At 36.2% G+C, this 16,170-nt stretch overlaps 1 protein-coding gene across 4 annotated transcripts in view; it reads left to right on the forward strand.

Annotated features, from left to right (window-relative positions):
* Positions 1 to 16,170, forward strand: part of hivep1 (HIVEP zinc finger 1) — a 105,621-nt gene that overhangs the window by 61,634 nt on the left and 27,817 nt on the right. For all 4 annotated transcript variants that reach the window (XM_049475547.1, XM_049475546.1, XM_022665326.2 and 1 more), the window contains exon 3: positions 15,618 to 15,671. In XM_049475547.1, coding sequence (XP_049331504.1) covers positions 15,618 to 15,671 — 54 coding nt within the window. The remainder of the gene's footprint in view (positions 1 to 15,617; positions 15,672 to 16,170) is intronic.

Consider the following 16,170-nt stretch of genomic DNA (forward strand, 5'->3'; position numbering starts at 1 on the left):
AATGATGAGAAATCATACAATCAATAACAATGAACATAACTAAGAACATAAAAATCAAAATACAAAAAAATAGAAAATTCTAAAACACCATAAAAACAAATTTACACAAAAAAGTAAAAAATGTACAAAATATAAAATAAAGAAAAAGACAATAATAGTAAAAGTAAATTAAGATGACAAGAATTAAATGATAAAATGAATAATAATGAACATAACAATAAGAACATAAGAGTCAAATTTTAAAACGTTTATTATAAAAAAATGTAATAATAAATAAATAAATAAATAAAAATAAATACATTTCTGATGTTTATTTAGAAATGAATAGAAATGTTTAAAATGATTCGGTGAAGCTCCTGTGTTTACTGTTGCCGAGATAGCAATTAACATCTGACTGTTGTCATGGTTTTAATCAGTCAGTGGAGCTCCTGTGTTTTCTGTTACCAAGATAAACAAGATAAAACTCCAGAAATGTACCTGAACACACCTCATTTCCAGAACACCATGGGCTGTAAGATAGTTCTCTCTCTCTCTCTGTCTTTCTCTATCTTTCTCGTTCTCTCTCTCTCTCTCTGTCTCTGTCTCTCTCTCGTTCTCTCTCTGTATCTCTGTCTCTGTCTCTCTCTGTCTCTCTCTCTCCCTCTCCCTCTCTCTCTCTCTCTCTCTCTCTCTCTGTCTCTCTCTCTCTCTCTCCCTCTCTCTCTCCCTCTCTCTCGTTCTCTCTCTGTATCTCTGTCTCTGTCTCTCTCTCTCTCTCTCTCTCTCTCTCTGTCTCTCTCTCTCTCTCTGTTAAATGTGATGAATTATAGAGTAGAACATGTGTTATTCTCTCAGGTAGAGCAGGATGTGATGAATAATTAATCTGAGTGAGATCCTGATGAGAGTGAGTCACAGACAGCGTTCATTCATAAAGATCACCCTGCACACCCTGCACCACGTTTTAAAGATACAGCATCTATAAATTAAACACACTGTATATAGAGATATTTACACCTGGTGGTTTAGTTAAAACAACATTTAACGTTTAAAGTTTATAAATCAGTGTAGAATTTTGACTTAGAGTCAACACTATGTCTTTATTTCTCATAAATACATTCATTATTTTAATTGTTTTACCATATATATAGTTGTATTGTACCATATATATATATATATATAGTTCTTTATATCTAGTGATTTTGTTAAAACAACATTTACCTTTAACAAATTACTTATAAATCAGTGTGGAATTAAAAAAAAAAATAAGTATTTTGTATTTTTATAATATATTTTTATAAATATATTATGTATACAGTTGTTAAAGTAGTGGTTTTGTTAAAACAACATTTGGTTGTAAAAAAGGTTAAAAATACTAATAAATGTCAAATTCTAACTAGGAATGAACAAAATATCTTATAAGTACGATCATTATTAGGATTATTTAAAAGGTACTGTATATATAGTTGTTTAAGATTAAGTGGTTTTGCTTATAAATTTAAATTTAAATTCTTACTTCCATTAACTAAACATCGTATTTATAAATGCAAACTTTATTTATTGTACCTTAAAAAAATCATAATAGAGTTGTTTACACAGTGGTTTTGTTAAAACAATGTTTAATAATAAATTGTTGTGAAACTGTTATTATAAATACTAATAAATCAATATAAAATTTTTGTTTATAATAAACAAAATATCTTATAAGTACCATTATAATTAGGATTCACATTAAACAATGACCAGTGAAACAATGTAACATTTTTATTGGATTTAAATAAATCCATTTGTCTCATAAATATAATCGTCTTTATAATATATTCGTTAAAATGTATCATATATATATAGTGTTATTTATGTTTAGTGGTTTTGTTAAAATGTTTAATAATACATGTGGTGGTAAAACTTCCTCCTCTCTTCCTCTTCCCCTCTTTACCTCCCTCTCTTCCTCTCCCTCTTCTCCTCTTTACCTCCCTCTCTTCCTTTCCCTCATCTCCTTTTCCTCTCTTATCCTCCTACTTTCACTCTTTTACTCACATTCTTTCTCATCTCCCTCCCTCTCTTTCTTCTCTTCCCTCTCTCTCGGCCTCTTCTCCCTTTCCTCCTCCTCTTCTTCTCTTGCTCCTCTTCCTTACCCTCTCTTCCTCCTCCCCTCCTCCTCTTTACCTCCCTCTCTTCCTCTCCCTCTTCTCCTCTTTACCTCCCTTTTGTTCCTTTCCCTCATCTCCTTTTCCTCTCTTATCCTCCTACTTTCACTCTTTTACTCACATTCTTTCTCTTTTCTCTCCCTCACTTTCTTCTCTTCCCTCTCTCTCGTCCTCTTCTCCCTTTCCTCGTCCTCTTTCTCCTCCTCTTCTTCTCTTGTTCCTCTTCCTAACCTCTCTTCCTCCCCCCTCCTCCTCTTTACTTCCCTCTCTTCCTTTCCCTCATCCTCTCTCCCTCTTTTCCTCTTAACCTCTTCCTGTTTCCTCTTTGTTGCCCTTTTTTTCTTTCCCTCCCTTACTGACACTCTTTCTTCTCTTCCCTCTCTCTCGTCCATTTCTCCCTTTCCCCCTTCTCTTCCACCTCCTCTTCTTCTGTTGCTCCTCCTTTTCTTGTCTTCCTCTTCTCCTCTTTCTCTCTTACTCTTCTCCTCCTCTTGCTCTATGTCTCCTCTTTCTTATCCTCTCTTCCTCCTCCTCACCTCCTCCTCTTAATTTTCCTTCTCATCCTCCTCTCCTGCTCTTCATCCTCTTCTTTCTTTCCCTCTTCGCCCTCTCCTCTTCATCTCCCTCTCTTCCTCTCCCTCTTTCCCTCCTCTTCTTTCGCTTTCTTGCTCATTGTACTTACTCTTATCTTCTCCTTCCCTTCCTCACCCTTTTTTCTTTCTCTCCTGCTTTCCTCATCTTCTCCTTCTCTTTCCCACCCTTATCTCTGCTTCCTCTCCTTCTCTTCCTCCTCTTCCTCTCCCTCTCTTCTTCCTCTCCTCCTCCTGAGGTAGTATCAGTTGTTCAGCAGTGTGCCCACGCTGTCTCAACAATCGGCAGCTCTGCTGTCTAACACTGCTGCTGCCGCCCACTGCTTCCTGCGGGGGCAGCCGCACCGCACACGTGTGTACGTGTGCGTGTGCGTGTGCGTGTGCGTGTGTGTGTGTGTGTGTGTGTGTGTGTGTGAATATAAGCGACGTGCAGGTTTTTGACACAAACTCAAATTTAGAAACTCTTTATTGTTTGTACTGAATTTATGATTACCTGCATCTGATCCAGTTTGCCGTTGTACTAATTAGTAGCCGCTGTAGTAGTAATTAGTATTTGTAATTTTAGTAACAATTTATTTCAATTAAAACCAGACTAGTTTAAAATAATCAGTTTCTCTGATTTTGCTATTTATAGGTTTATGTTTGAGTAAAATGAACATTGTTGTTTTATTCTATAAACTACAGACAACATTTCTCCCAAATTCCAAATAAAAATATTCTCATTTAGAGCATTTATTTACAGAAAATGAGAAATGGCTGAAATAACAAAAAAAGATGCAGAGTTAATGTTTTAACTCAGCAAAAGTTCAGAAATAATCAATATTTGGTGGAATAATCCTGGTTGGTTTTTTAATCACAGTTTTTTTTCATGCATCTTGGCATCATGTTCTCCTCAACCAGTCTTACACACTGCTTTTGTGTGACTTTATTATGCTACCACTATGATCCAGAGGAGATCGCCGGTTTGAATCCTGTTCATGCAGCTTGCCATCAGCTGCCAGACTCCTGAGAGAAAGCACAATTGTCATTGCTCTCTCTGGGTGGGTACAGTACAGTATATGGCACTCTTTCTTTCCCCTGTTCATCACTCCTAGGGTGATGTGGATCAGCACAAGGCTGCGTCTGTGAGCTGATGTATCAGAACCGAGTCGCTGCGTTTTCCTCCGACTATAGTTATAACTAACTATAACTAACTGTGAAAATAACATTAATAAATGCTGCAGTTCCGTGTTTATTTGTTAATGTATTACCTCATGTCTTGTTCATGGTAACTTATGCATTATTTCACAATTAGTTAATGTAAAGTGTTAGGGAAAACTTTAGCTTTTTGTAAAATTGCTTGCGTTTGTATTTATTGTAATGCTTGTAATTTATTTAATGTGTTTTAATGAGATAATAAACATTTACTGCACAGATAAGAAGCTTTTTCTTTACTTTGAGTCTGGCAGTAGATGTGTTGTTTTAATGTATTGTAAGATGAGCTGAGTGTGGGTGTGGGTCTCAGTGCTGTAATAGTGCAGGGTTCGGGTGATGAAGAGTATGAGTCTGGTGATGATGATGATGAGTAGTTGGGTAATAGAGGAGCAGGAGTGTAGAGCAGGCCGGACTCTCAGTGTGACAGTAATGGAGGGGGAGGAGGAGAAGCTGGAATTCTGGGAAACCCCTCCTAATCAGTCCTCCTGGCTCGGCCCGAGTCTCTGAGCTCCAGCTGGGCCGAACCCTTCGTTCGGTATCCGGAGTTTAATTTACATTAATTCCCAGCGGATTGTGAATAACAGGCCGGGAATGCCCAAAAATCTGGGGGTCATCCGGTTCGACCACAAGTGAAAGTAAAAGTGTGTGAGATAATAATACAAATAACGAGTGTAAATAGGAAACACATGGGTTGGATCATAAATCAGTATCAGATATACAGCTCTGAAAAAAAAAAAATATATATATATATATATATAATCAAGAGGAAGATGGATGATCACAAGCCATCAAACCAAGAAGAAACTGAACTGCTTGAATTTTTACACCAGGAGTAAAGCAGCATAAAGTTATCCAAAAGCAGTGTGTAAGACTGGTGGAGGAGAACATGATGCCAAGATGCATGAAAAAAACTGTGATTAAAAACCAACCAGGGTTATTCCACCAAATATTGATTTCTGAACTCTTAAAACTTTATGAATATGAACTTGTTTTCTTTGCATTATTTGAGGTCTGAAAGCTCTGCATCTTTTTTGTTATTTCAGACATTTCTCATTTTCTGTAAATAAATGCTCTAAATAAGAATATTTTTATTTGGAATTTGGGAGAAATGTTGTCTGTAGTTTATAGAATAAAACAACAATGTTCATTTTACTCAAACATAAACCTATAAATAGCAAAATCAGAGAAACTGATTCAGAAACTGAAGTGATCTCTTTGTTATATGATTTTTTTTTAAACATATGTCTGTTATTTTAATATTCATTATTTATAAGAAATCTAACAAATCTTTAGAATTTTCAGTTCCACTTTAAAATAAGACTACCGTAATAAAGGGTTTATGAATGCTATATAAAAGAGTTTCACACTCATTTATACTGTAAATATAAATTAATCTGCAGTAAACTTGTCATGTTAATTTACAGCTCTAGAAAAAAAAATAAAAGACCACTTTAGTTTCTAAATCTGTTCTTTAGAGCTTTCAGACCTCAAAGAGTTCAGAAATCAATATTTGGTGGAATAATCCTGGTTTTTAAACACAGTTTTTTTTTATGCCTCTTTGCATCATGTTCTCCTCCACCAGTCTTACACACTGCTTTTGGATAACTTTATGCTGCTTTACTCCTGTACAATCCTGCTCCTGGTTTGTGATCATCCATCTTCCTCTTGATTATATTCCAGAGGATTTTAATTTGGTAAAATCATTTTTAAGTGCTTTTCAGAGCTGTATATGGAAGTATGTGTCATCGTGCATTGAGTGCATTGTAGAGGCATGTGTTTCAGTTAACAGTCTCTCACCAGGAGGTGCACTACCCAAAAGAAGCCTTTTTTACGCCCTCTTGTGGTAAAACCCAGTGTCTACTCAGACCACACCTGTACTTATTTGCATATCTGCTATACCTGAGATAAATCTGAATGCTAAATTCTGCAGAAATCCTGCTTTTTCTTCATGACTCAGCAAAAAATGCTGACGGTCTCCATATTAAACACCTTCAGTCACACACTCTCTCACACGGCTACCGTGTAGGAACTTCACGCTTGGTCGGGCGTGCTCTGTACATCCCCTGATGTATCTTAAAGCGCCGCTGCGTGTGTGTGTGTGTGTGTGTGTACTCTAATCGTGCCAGCCATCACTTTCAATGCACCATAACAAGTCATGTTATCAGGCAAATGACTCTAACCTTTAGTCATGAGGAAGCTAACTGAGTTTAGACTCTCTTTAAATCTGCTGATCTGAGATCTGACATTTTACAGGGTTTTAAAAGTCTTAAAGAAGTTTATGTTTTTATTAGCAGGGCGAAATATATACTATACTATATAATAACACTATATGGCCAACTAGATATTTGGGAAAGAGGCGTTACTTTGAGTTTTTGAATACTGTACGTTCATTAATAAGAGCAAAAGCCAAAAAAAACAAATTACTAACTATCATTTCAGAGAACACAGTTTTTATTAATGTGTGGCATTAAGTTCAGTGTCAGTATTTTTTAAAACAAGGCACTTGTTTCACATTTTCACAGATAGCCCTGTGCTCTAATCAATGCTCTAAATGTATTGTTCGGCGGTGCTCAAAACGATGAACTACTGAGCTAAATTAATGACTTGGTGCTCCAAATTGATGGCACAATGCACTAATCAATGGACCAGTGCTTTAAATCAGTGGCCTCATGCTATAAAATTGTGGTCTAATGCTCTAATTGATGGAGAGGTGTTCTTAATCAGTGTCTCAATGCTCTAACTTAAAAGTGAAATCTAATTGGTGTTTCGATGCTCTAAATCAATGGCCTGGTGCTCTAAATCAATGGCCTGGTGCTCTAAATCAATGGCCTGGTGCTCTTAATCAATGGCCTGGTGCTCTTAATCAATGGCCTGGTGCTCTAAATCAATTGCTTTGCTCTAAATCAATGGCCTGGTGCTCTAAATCAATGGCCTGGTGCTCTAAATCAATTGCTTTGCTATAAATCAATGGCCTGGTGCTCTAAATCAATGGCCTGGTGCTCTAAATCAATGGCCTGGTGCTCTAAATCAATGGCCTAGTGCTCTAAATCAATTGCTTTGCTATAAATCAATGGCTTGGTGCTCTAAATCAATAGCTTGGTGCTCTAAATCAATGGCCTGGTGCTCTAAATCAATGGCTTGTTGCTCTAAATCAATGGCTTGTTGCTTTAAATCAATGGCTTGGTGCTCTAAAATGGTGGTCTAATGCTCTATTTGACGGCCAGGTGCTCCAAATTGATGGCACTATGCACTAATCAATGCCCCAGTGCTCTAAATCAATGGCTTGGTGCCATGAATTGGTGGTCAATGGTGTCGATCAATGGTATTCCAAATCAATGTCCCGGTGCACTAATCAATGGCCCAGTGCCCTGAATCGATAACCTGGTGCTCCAATCAATGGACAGGTGCTCTAAATCAATGGCCTGGTGCTATAAAACAGTGGTCTATTGCTCTAATCGATGGAAAGGTGCTCTAAATCAATGGCCCAGTGCTCTAACGTAAAAGCATCAATGGCTAGGTGCTCTAAACCAATGGCCTAATGCTGTAATTAATGGACAAGTGCTCTAAATCAGTGGCCCAGTGCTCTAAATTGAAAGCGAAACCGATGCTCTAATCAATGGCTTGGTGCTCTAAATCAATGGCCTGGTCCTATAAAATGGGGATCTAATGCTCTAATCAATGGACAGGTGCTCTATATTAATAGTTGAGTGCTCTTAATCGATAACCTCTGAATTGAAAGCAAAATCTAATTGATGATTGAGAGATAAAAATCAATGGTGCTTTAAATTGATAGTCTGGTACTCTAAATCAATGGCCCATGATCTAAATGATGGCCCAGTACCAAAAACGATGGACCATCACTCTAAACAATGGTTTGGTGCTCTAAAATCAATTGCCTGTTGCTCTTAATTGATGACACGGTGCTTTAAATCAATATCCTAATGACAAAGTGCTCTAATTGAAGAACTGGTACTTTAATTGATGTACTTTTTTTTTTGTTGTTGGTTTATTCATACACATCTTCTATAGCTTCCCTCACAAATCAACGGGGCCATGCATAAGTCCATTCACCAATCATCTTATATAATAATTACAATTCCTTTTTTTATTTTAACTTTTCATTTAGTCACAACATAGGGCTAAACTTGGCATAACGATTATTGGCGTAACAGCTCCTTGTGACTGGGTGGTATAATGCAAACTGTGTGTTGTTTAATAATATATTGGGTATAATGAAACACTGGTAACAGATTGATAACAGATTGATTAAATACCAATTTATTTAAATTTAGACACAGCAGAGGTGTAACCTGGTGTAACGGCTCGTAGTGACGGGCGGTGTGACGCTGACAGCAGTAGTGCAGTATTGGTGTCGTCAGCGGCTCCTCAGTCGTATCTATAGCGAGTCTCGCCGCCCCCGCGTTGCTTTGACTCACGCGGGCATTAAAACGCCAGACTCCACGTGCATTAAACGCCCATTAGCCACTAGCTCATTAGCGGTGTGACGGGCAGGTGCCGGCGCTGGGCGTGATGGAGATGGATTCTTGGTCGTGTGTTCCGTCGTAACCAGGGGGATTTTCTGCACTCGTCTGACCGCGGCACACGCTGGCAACCCTCCACCGTCTCCACAGAGCGTTGCCTTGACTACGCTCATCTTCTTATCTCCTGATCAGAGAGACGCTGATTCCTCAACATCTACCCTAAACTTCTCCTTATACAGAGTTTCTGATATCCCCTTTAATCAGCCATAACATTAAAACCACAGTTCATTGCAGGAGACTCCGCCCACATATCCCACAGCTCAGTGCAGGAGACCCCACCCACATATCCCACAGTTCACTGCAGGAGACCCCGCCCACATATCCCACAGTTCAAGACTTGTTTTCAGTGTGATTCAAAATAAACAAATAAGCTTTTGTAACTAATATATAATGATGTTGCTAAGTGGTTGCCATGGTGTTGTAAAGTTATTTCAATGTGGGTGTGAAGGTGTTGCTAGGTGGTTGCTATGGTGTTGCTAAGTGGGTGACAGAAGGTTGCAAAGTGGTTGGTAAAGTGCTTGCTATGATGTTGCCATGTGATTGCCCTGAGGGTGTTTAGTTGTTGCAATGTGGCTGATATGGTATCCCAGGTGGTTTCTAAAGTATTGCTAAATGGTTTCTAAGGTGTTGTTATGGTATCAGTGTTGACTGTTTTGGCTTTGCCAGGTGGTTGCTAAGGTATTGCTATGGTATCTGTGGTGGTTGCTATGATGTTGCCAAGTGATTGCACTGTTGGTGTGCTAATGGTGCTGCTATTGTATTAGTGGTGGTTGCTATGGTGTTGCTAAATGGTTGACAGGTGGTTGCTTAGGTGTTGCTAAGTGGTTGCTGTAATGTTGCTAAGTGGTTTCTAAGGTGTTGCTAAGTTGTTGCAGAGGTGTTTTTTATGGCATCTGTGGTGGTTGCTATGGTACCTGTGGTGACTGCAAAGTGGTTGCCAGTGTATCCAAAACAGTGGGAATCGTTCAAGCAGAAGTACAGTAGATTGGCGTGCACATTTGCTCCCTGATTCATTCTTAACGTGAAAAAAATTACGTGAAATTGACGAAGTTTTTACGAAAACCGTGCATCCGATCAAAAACTTGTATATAAGCATGCATCGGAAAAATCAAAATGAACAGGCTTGGCCTGTTTTAATTAATTAATTTCAGGAATATAATGCATATATATATGCAATATGAATATATGAATATCATGCAATATAATGCAGCAAACAAAAATTGCAGAATATTTTCATGCATATAAACTGCAAACAAAAACTATAAACTAAAACAGTAAATAATAGACTACTTTTAAGACAAAGCATCTCTGTTATCACGATATGGATTTTTAATATCATGATATTTCTGTGTCACGATATATTGTATATGATATAATATAATAATATAAAATTACGTGAAATTAACGAAGTTTTTACGAAAACGTGCATCCGATCAAAAACTTGTATATAAGCATGCATCGGAAAAATCAAAATTAACAAGCTAGAAAATGTTGGGACTTGTTACGCAGTGACCAATTCTGCTATTAATTGTAATGCAAAAATGCTATACTTTATTTTTTATATTTTTTGGAGTGTGGAATGCCACAAGGCTCTATTTTAAGCCCTGTAAAATGAATGTTAATTATTATAATGTTAATTAAATTGAGGTAATTTTAGTATTCTGTATTAATATTTATATGAATGTTCAGCAGCAGAAGTGGGCGTGGATTTGATTACTGTAAGCGAGCCGCAGCATGACGCTGTGTTTTTGGGTAAAGTTTCACTTCTTGTTTCGTTCTTATTAAGCCTGAGCTGCAGCTTCCTGTCGGATCTTCAGAGCGTGATGTTTTAACTCTCAGTCAGGAGGAAGATCACGTTATTACAGTTAATCATCTGTGTATTATACTGTATATATATATATATATATATGAGTAATAGCTGTATCACTGGTACGAGCATTTGTGCATGGAGATCTGCAGCATCTCAGAATCCCCAGCAGATCTGACTTTTATCTGCTGATTTCTGTAGAACAGAAGCGTAACCGCTTGTTCTAACGGCTGCACACTGTTAAACTTTTCTCTGGGCTTTATTATCTTTATATATGTCATGTACAACATATACAGCACTGTGCAAAAGTGTTAGGCACCAAAGCAAATGACACTAATCCATTCATCTCAGCAATATGAGTGTTTTTCCCTGAAAAAAAGCTCCACATGTGATTTAAAGCAGGGGTGTCCAAACTTTTTTTGTTGGGGGCCAGAAGGAGAAATATATTTGAAGTCAGGGGCCACAGACTCTATAATAAAACAAATAATGAAATATACCACTTTAAATAATACATTTTCCTGATTACTTTAATTTACAAACCATTTATCTTGACTTACTATCTTTATCTTTGACAGTGTTGTGTAAACTAAGATTTTCAAATTGATGTTTAATTTCATGATGTCTCTTAATATAAAACTCCTTACTTACAGCAACTTTTAGACTCTTTGGCCCGTTTTTCTGCGCTAGAAATGCGCACTCTCTCCGCTTTTACACTCTTTGGCCCGTTTTTCTGCACTAGAAATGCGCACTCTCTCCGCTTTTACACTCTTTGGCCCGTTTTTCTGCACTAGAAATGCGCACTCTCTCCGCTTTTACACTCTTTGGCCCGTTTTTCTGCGCTAGAAATGCGCACTCTCTCCGCTTTTAGACTCTTTGGCCTGTTTTTCTGAGCTAGAAATATGTACTCTCTCTGCTTTTAGACTCTTTGGTCCGTTTTTCTGCGCTAGAAATGCGCACTCTCTCTGCTTTTAGACTCTTTGGCCCGTTTTTGACACCTAGCGTTCAGACTTTGAATCTCACTTTATAAAAACCTGCTTAACAGCGGGCCAACTTTCATTCTATTTCTAAAATACCTCGCGTTTGGACACCCCTGATTTAAACAGATGCAAATAACAGTGTTTATACAGTCATGAAATACCTAGAAAAGTCATGGAATTTCAAAAAAGCAATTTCCAGGACTGGTTGAGTTTTGAAAAAATAAAAATACCTAGAAAGTTTTGTAAAAGTCATGGAAATTTGCTCTACAAATGTTTTTCATTTATTGACAGAGAAGCTATTTTGAGCTAACAAATACATCAGATCAGTTAGTTCAGTAATTTAGCCCTACACAATAAATCTCTCAGGATTTGAGACACATTTTATTACTGAGAATTATGTGTCAGCATTGCTTAAAGAATTATGTTTTAAATTAAATCAATTTTAGGCTTATTATCACTTTTGATTATAGTTTATTATTTGTCTGTGCTTGAACTGGTGTTCATGAAAATTTGCCTTAAAGGCAAGTCATGGAAAAAAAGTCATGGAAAAAAAACGTGTATGAACCCTGAGATAAACACACACAAATACAGTAAAACATGAAAAGGAATTCTCATTTTTAACTATAAGTATGTTTTATATCCTGTGAGCCGAGCTGAAGAGTAAAATGTAGTTTTTATCCAGATTTCTCCTGGATGCTCCTCCTCAGTCAGCATGTGTTTATTATTATGTTCAGTTCCGTCAGCAGCTCACCTGATTTACCACATTTACCAGTAATTTACCAAACCAGGTGTTGATTAATATGATGAGAACTAGAAATAATAACTCTATTAAACTCAGATTAAGAGGAGGAGAGATTAGGAGATGTTTTGTTGTTTTAAGGAAAACTTTTAGCTTTTTGTAAAATTGCTGTTTGTATTTATTGTAATGCTGTAATGTGTTTTACTGAGATAATAAACAGAAACGTACTGCACAGATAAGAAGATTTTTCTGTACTGAAATTCCCACAGGTGCTCAAAACTTTGCAATGGATGAAAGTATTGGGATGCTTTTTTTTTTGTTTGTTTGTTTTTGTTTTTTTGTCTAAAACCAAGGCTTTATTTCCAGTTCAGGTATGGCTTTCTACTGGATTTGGCAACCCTATAATTTAATGCTTTTATTTTTATTTTCCTGAATAAGGAAGTGATCTATCAGACTATGAAGGAAAACATTAGGAATCATGTAGTAACTATAGAAGTAATTCTCTGAGGGAACTCTTGATTGTTCCTTTCCTGGGACGGTCCTGATGAGTGCCAGTTCCATCATCTTTGCAGTGACTGCACATGAGGATACTTTTAAAGTTCTTAAAATTATTTTCAAATTTTTATGTTAATTTCTCAGAACCAACAGTGGTGTTCCCAGGTCTGAAAATATTTCATTACTAACTCCGTTACTAACTATTATCAATATACTCAATATTTAGTGCAATAGTGTTCCTCACCTGTAACAGGTAATGCTTCAATTAGGAGAATTCACTCGTTTTTCATTATAAAAAAATACATGTTCAACCTGTTTTTATTAACGTCTCACTACTTTAATACTTTTGAAAGACCAACATATAAATAAAACACAAGTTTTATCTAACATTAAAACATAACATTGCAATTTAGTTTTAGTTTAAGTTTAAGCAGTGGTTGCAAATACAGTATGTGAGATGAACCATTTTCATATTATATGTTGATTTCTCTAATTAATTAAGGCAAGCAAAGAAGTTTCAAACTGAAACAAAACAATTTTACTTTTAACTATTTTTCCTAGATCTTCAAACTTTAAAACTGGTCAATTTGATTCAGAACAAAACAGGAGAGTTAGTATTTTTTATCTTCAAATATTCACTATTCACTGTATACCTGTAACTCTACCTCTTCACTACTTTACTTTAACTGATGCTCTCAAACACTTTATTAAGAGACAAGAAATTCCAGTAATTAACTCTTGATGAGTTCAGCACAGCTGTTAACTGAAAGCCTGAATTCCAGGAGACTCTACCTCAGCAGAGATGATCTAAGTAAGAGTAAGTAGTGGGTGTTGGAGCACAGTCTCGTCGGGGGTTCCCGTCAGCAGTTAGGAGTTTAATAGCTGTAACCGGAGCCGTGTTGGTGTTTAGGAGCCGTGGTGGTGGTGAGGTTAGCCCAGGGGATTGTGGGTAAACGGAGGACAGATGGGCTGAGAACGTGTGAGGAGAACCGGCCCGGAAACTCCCCGACCCGAATCTCAGAGTTTATTAAACCCGTAATAATATCAGAATACTGCAGATTTATACAAATACTCAGTTTTTATTTATTTACTTACTTCCTGTCCTGCATGTGTCCTTCCTGTTACAGTGTAGAGAAAGATGGATGGATGGATGAAAACTGTAATTTGATGGAAACGTGTTCGTGGTGGCTGTTCTTCTTCTGGTTCTGATAGATAAATGGATAAAAGGTGAATAATGGATAGGCACTGCATGGGTGAATAGATAGATGGATAGATGGATGGATGGATGGATGGATAGATAGATAGATAGATAGATAGATAGATAGATAGATAGATAGATAGATAGATAGATAGATAGATAGATAGATAGATAGATAGATAGATAGATAGATAGATAGATAGATAGATAGATAGATAGATAGATAGATAGAAAGAAGGATGGATGGATAAAAGGATGGTTAAGTGAGTGGCATGATCAGTAAGTGGATTGATTGATTGATGGACGGATGGATGGATGGATGAACACACTGCTTAGATGATTGGATGGATGGATGAATGATGGATGAGCACACTGCTTAGATGATTGGATGGATGGATGGATGGATGGATTAACACACTGCTTAGATGATTGGATGGATGGATGAAGGGATTGATGGATGGATGGATGCATGGACACACTGCTTAGATGATTGGATGGATGGATGAATGATGGATGAGCACACTGCTTAGATGATTGGATGGATGGATGGATGGATGGATTAACACACTGCTTAGATGATTGGATGGATGGATGGATGGATGAGCACACTGCTTAGATGATTGGATGGATGGATGAAGGGATTGGATGGATGGATGATGGATGAGCACACTGCTTAGATGAATAGGTGGATGAATAGAAGGATAGGCACTAGATAGATAGATAGATAGATAGATAGATAGATAGATAGATAGATAGATAGATAGATAGATGAATGAATGAATGAATGGTGGATACACTGCTTAGATGGATAGATGAATTCAGGTGAATGGATGGATGTAGTACCTACACATTCCACTGTTCTGAAATTGTGTTGTTTTATAGCAAAAATATCAGTTTAGTTTAAATATTTGTTCTGAATTTTGACCACAGGTTTTACTCACACGGCCATTTTTTGCATCATATTTGTGTGTGTGTGTGTGTGAGCATGTGTGTGTAGTAAAGGAGAAAAGGAGATCATCCCATATTTCTGGACACACACACACACACACACACACTCCTGTGGTTGATGCAGCTCCAGCTTATATAATGAACATTAATTAGACTCTGGTTTTGTGCAGAATCATATATACCTCCACCCACTCTCAGAGAAACGGAGAGAATATCAGATTCTCCTCCACAGAATAAGAAAGAGAGAGAGATATATTTATATATATATTCAGTAACTCAGGAGATCCACCTTAAACACATCCCTGCTTCACTACAGGATTTAATACTGTCCACCGTCTTCAACACAAAAACACAAAAACACAGAGAGTAAAGTAGTAAAAGAGATACTCATAATACATGTATGTATCAGAATACATATATGTTTAATGTGTTTGTATTAACTCTGCTCACTTGTTTTTACTTCTAAAATTAAGGGTTTTTTAAAAGTATTTAGTGTATTATATTTAGTTTTGTAAATATAATAGTAAATGTAAACAGGAAAGTAAATTGTGTGTTTCATTCTATGTAGTTTTAGTTTTTAAATATATGTTTAGTGCATGTAGTTCTTTCTGTATGCATAGTTTATAAATATACATTTAATATATTTCGTTCTTTCTGTTTAGTTTATAAATATATATTTAGCATATTTAGTTCTGTATATTTAGTTTCTCTAGCCCTGAATGTTAAGTTTATGAATATATATTTTGTGTACATAGTTCTGTATATTTAGTAAGTTTCTGTATATGTTTCACATGTATAATTTAACATGTATATTTAATATATGATATTATCGTTACTCTGCTGATAAAATAAGCTGTGTGTGAATGCTGTATATATTCTACGTTATTTCTTGCTGTGGGTAAAGGCTGTATATATGTGTGTGTTTTTATTGCACTGTTATAACCTGTGTGATTTTATATGATTAATATATTTTATATTGATTGTTTTTCTGGGTTTGTGTTGTAGATAAGATCGAGGAGGCTCAGAAGGAGCTGAAGGAACCGAAAACTGCTCAGAAAGGTAAAGTTCACTTTATTCTCTCTATAAAAATCTAATATTAAAACGCTAATATGATTAGATTCATACAGAATATATGTATTAAATATTTAAACAATGTTATTTAATTTGCCTGTAAATCTGTGTAAACTTCAGGCCCGCATTAGACCAATAATACACAAATATTTCAGGGTATTTTGCAAATATATTTCAAGAATATACTTCTGCAAAGAAATAAATGCTATAGTTTTATTTAGTGCAAAGATAACGCTTTTAAACATTTAATAGAAACAGAAAATCTGCAAACCTGTCTCGATTTTGTAAACACTAACAAATGTATTTTTTATAAAATAATAATATAACACAAAATTGAAAACAATTCTAAAGTGCAAAATATAACAAACATATATACAAAAAATACCTTTAAACCATTAATACACAAAGTAAATAACAGACAGAATACTGCTGTTATTACCATATTATATTTTTAATGTTTCAAAACTATTTTTAAAATTAAAATGTT

The sequence above is a fragment of the Astyanax mexicanus genome, chromosome 3 (assembly GCF_023375975.1).
Source record: "Astyanax mexicanus isolate ESR-SI-001 chromosome 3, AstMex3_surface, whole genome shotgun sequence".
Taxonomy (NCBI): Eukaryota; Metazoa; Chordata; class Actinopteri; order Characiformes; family Acestrorhamphidae; genus Astyanax; species Astyanax mexicanus.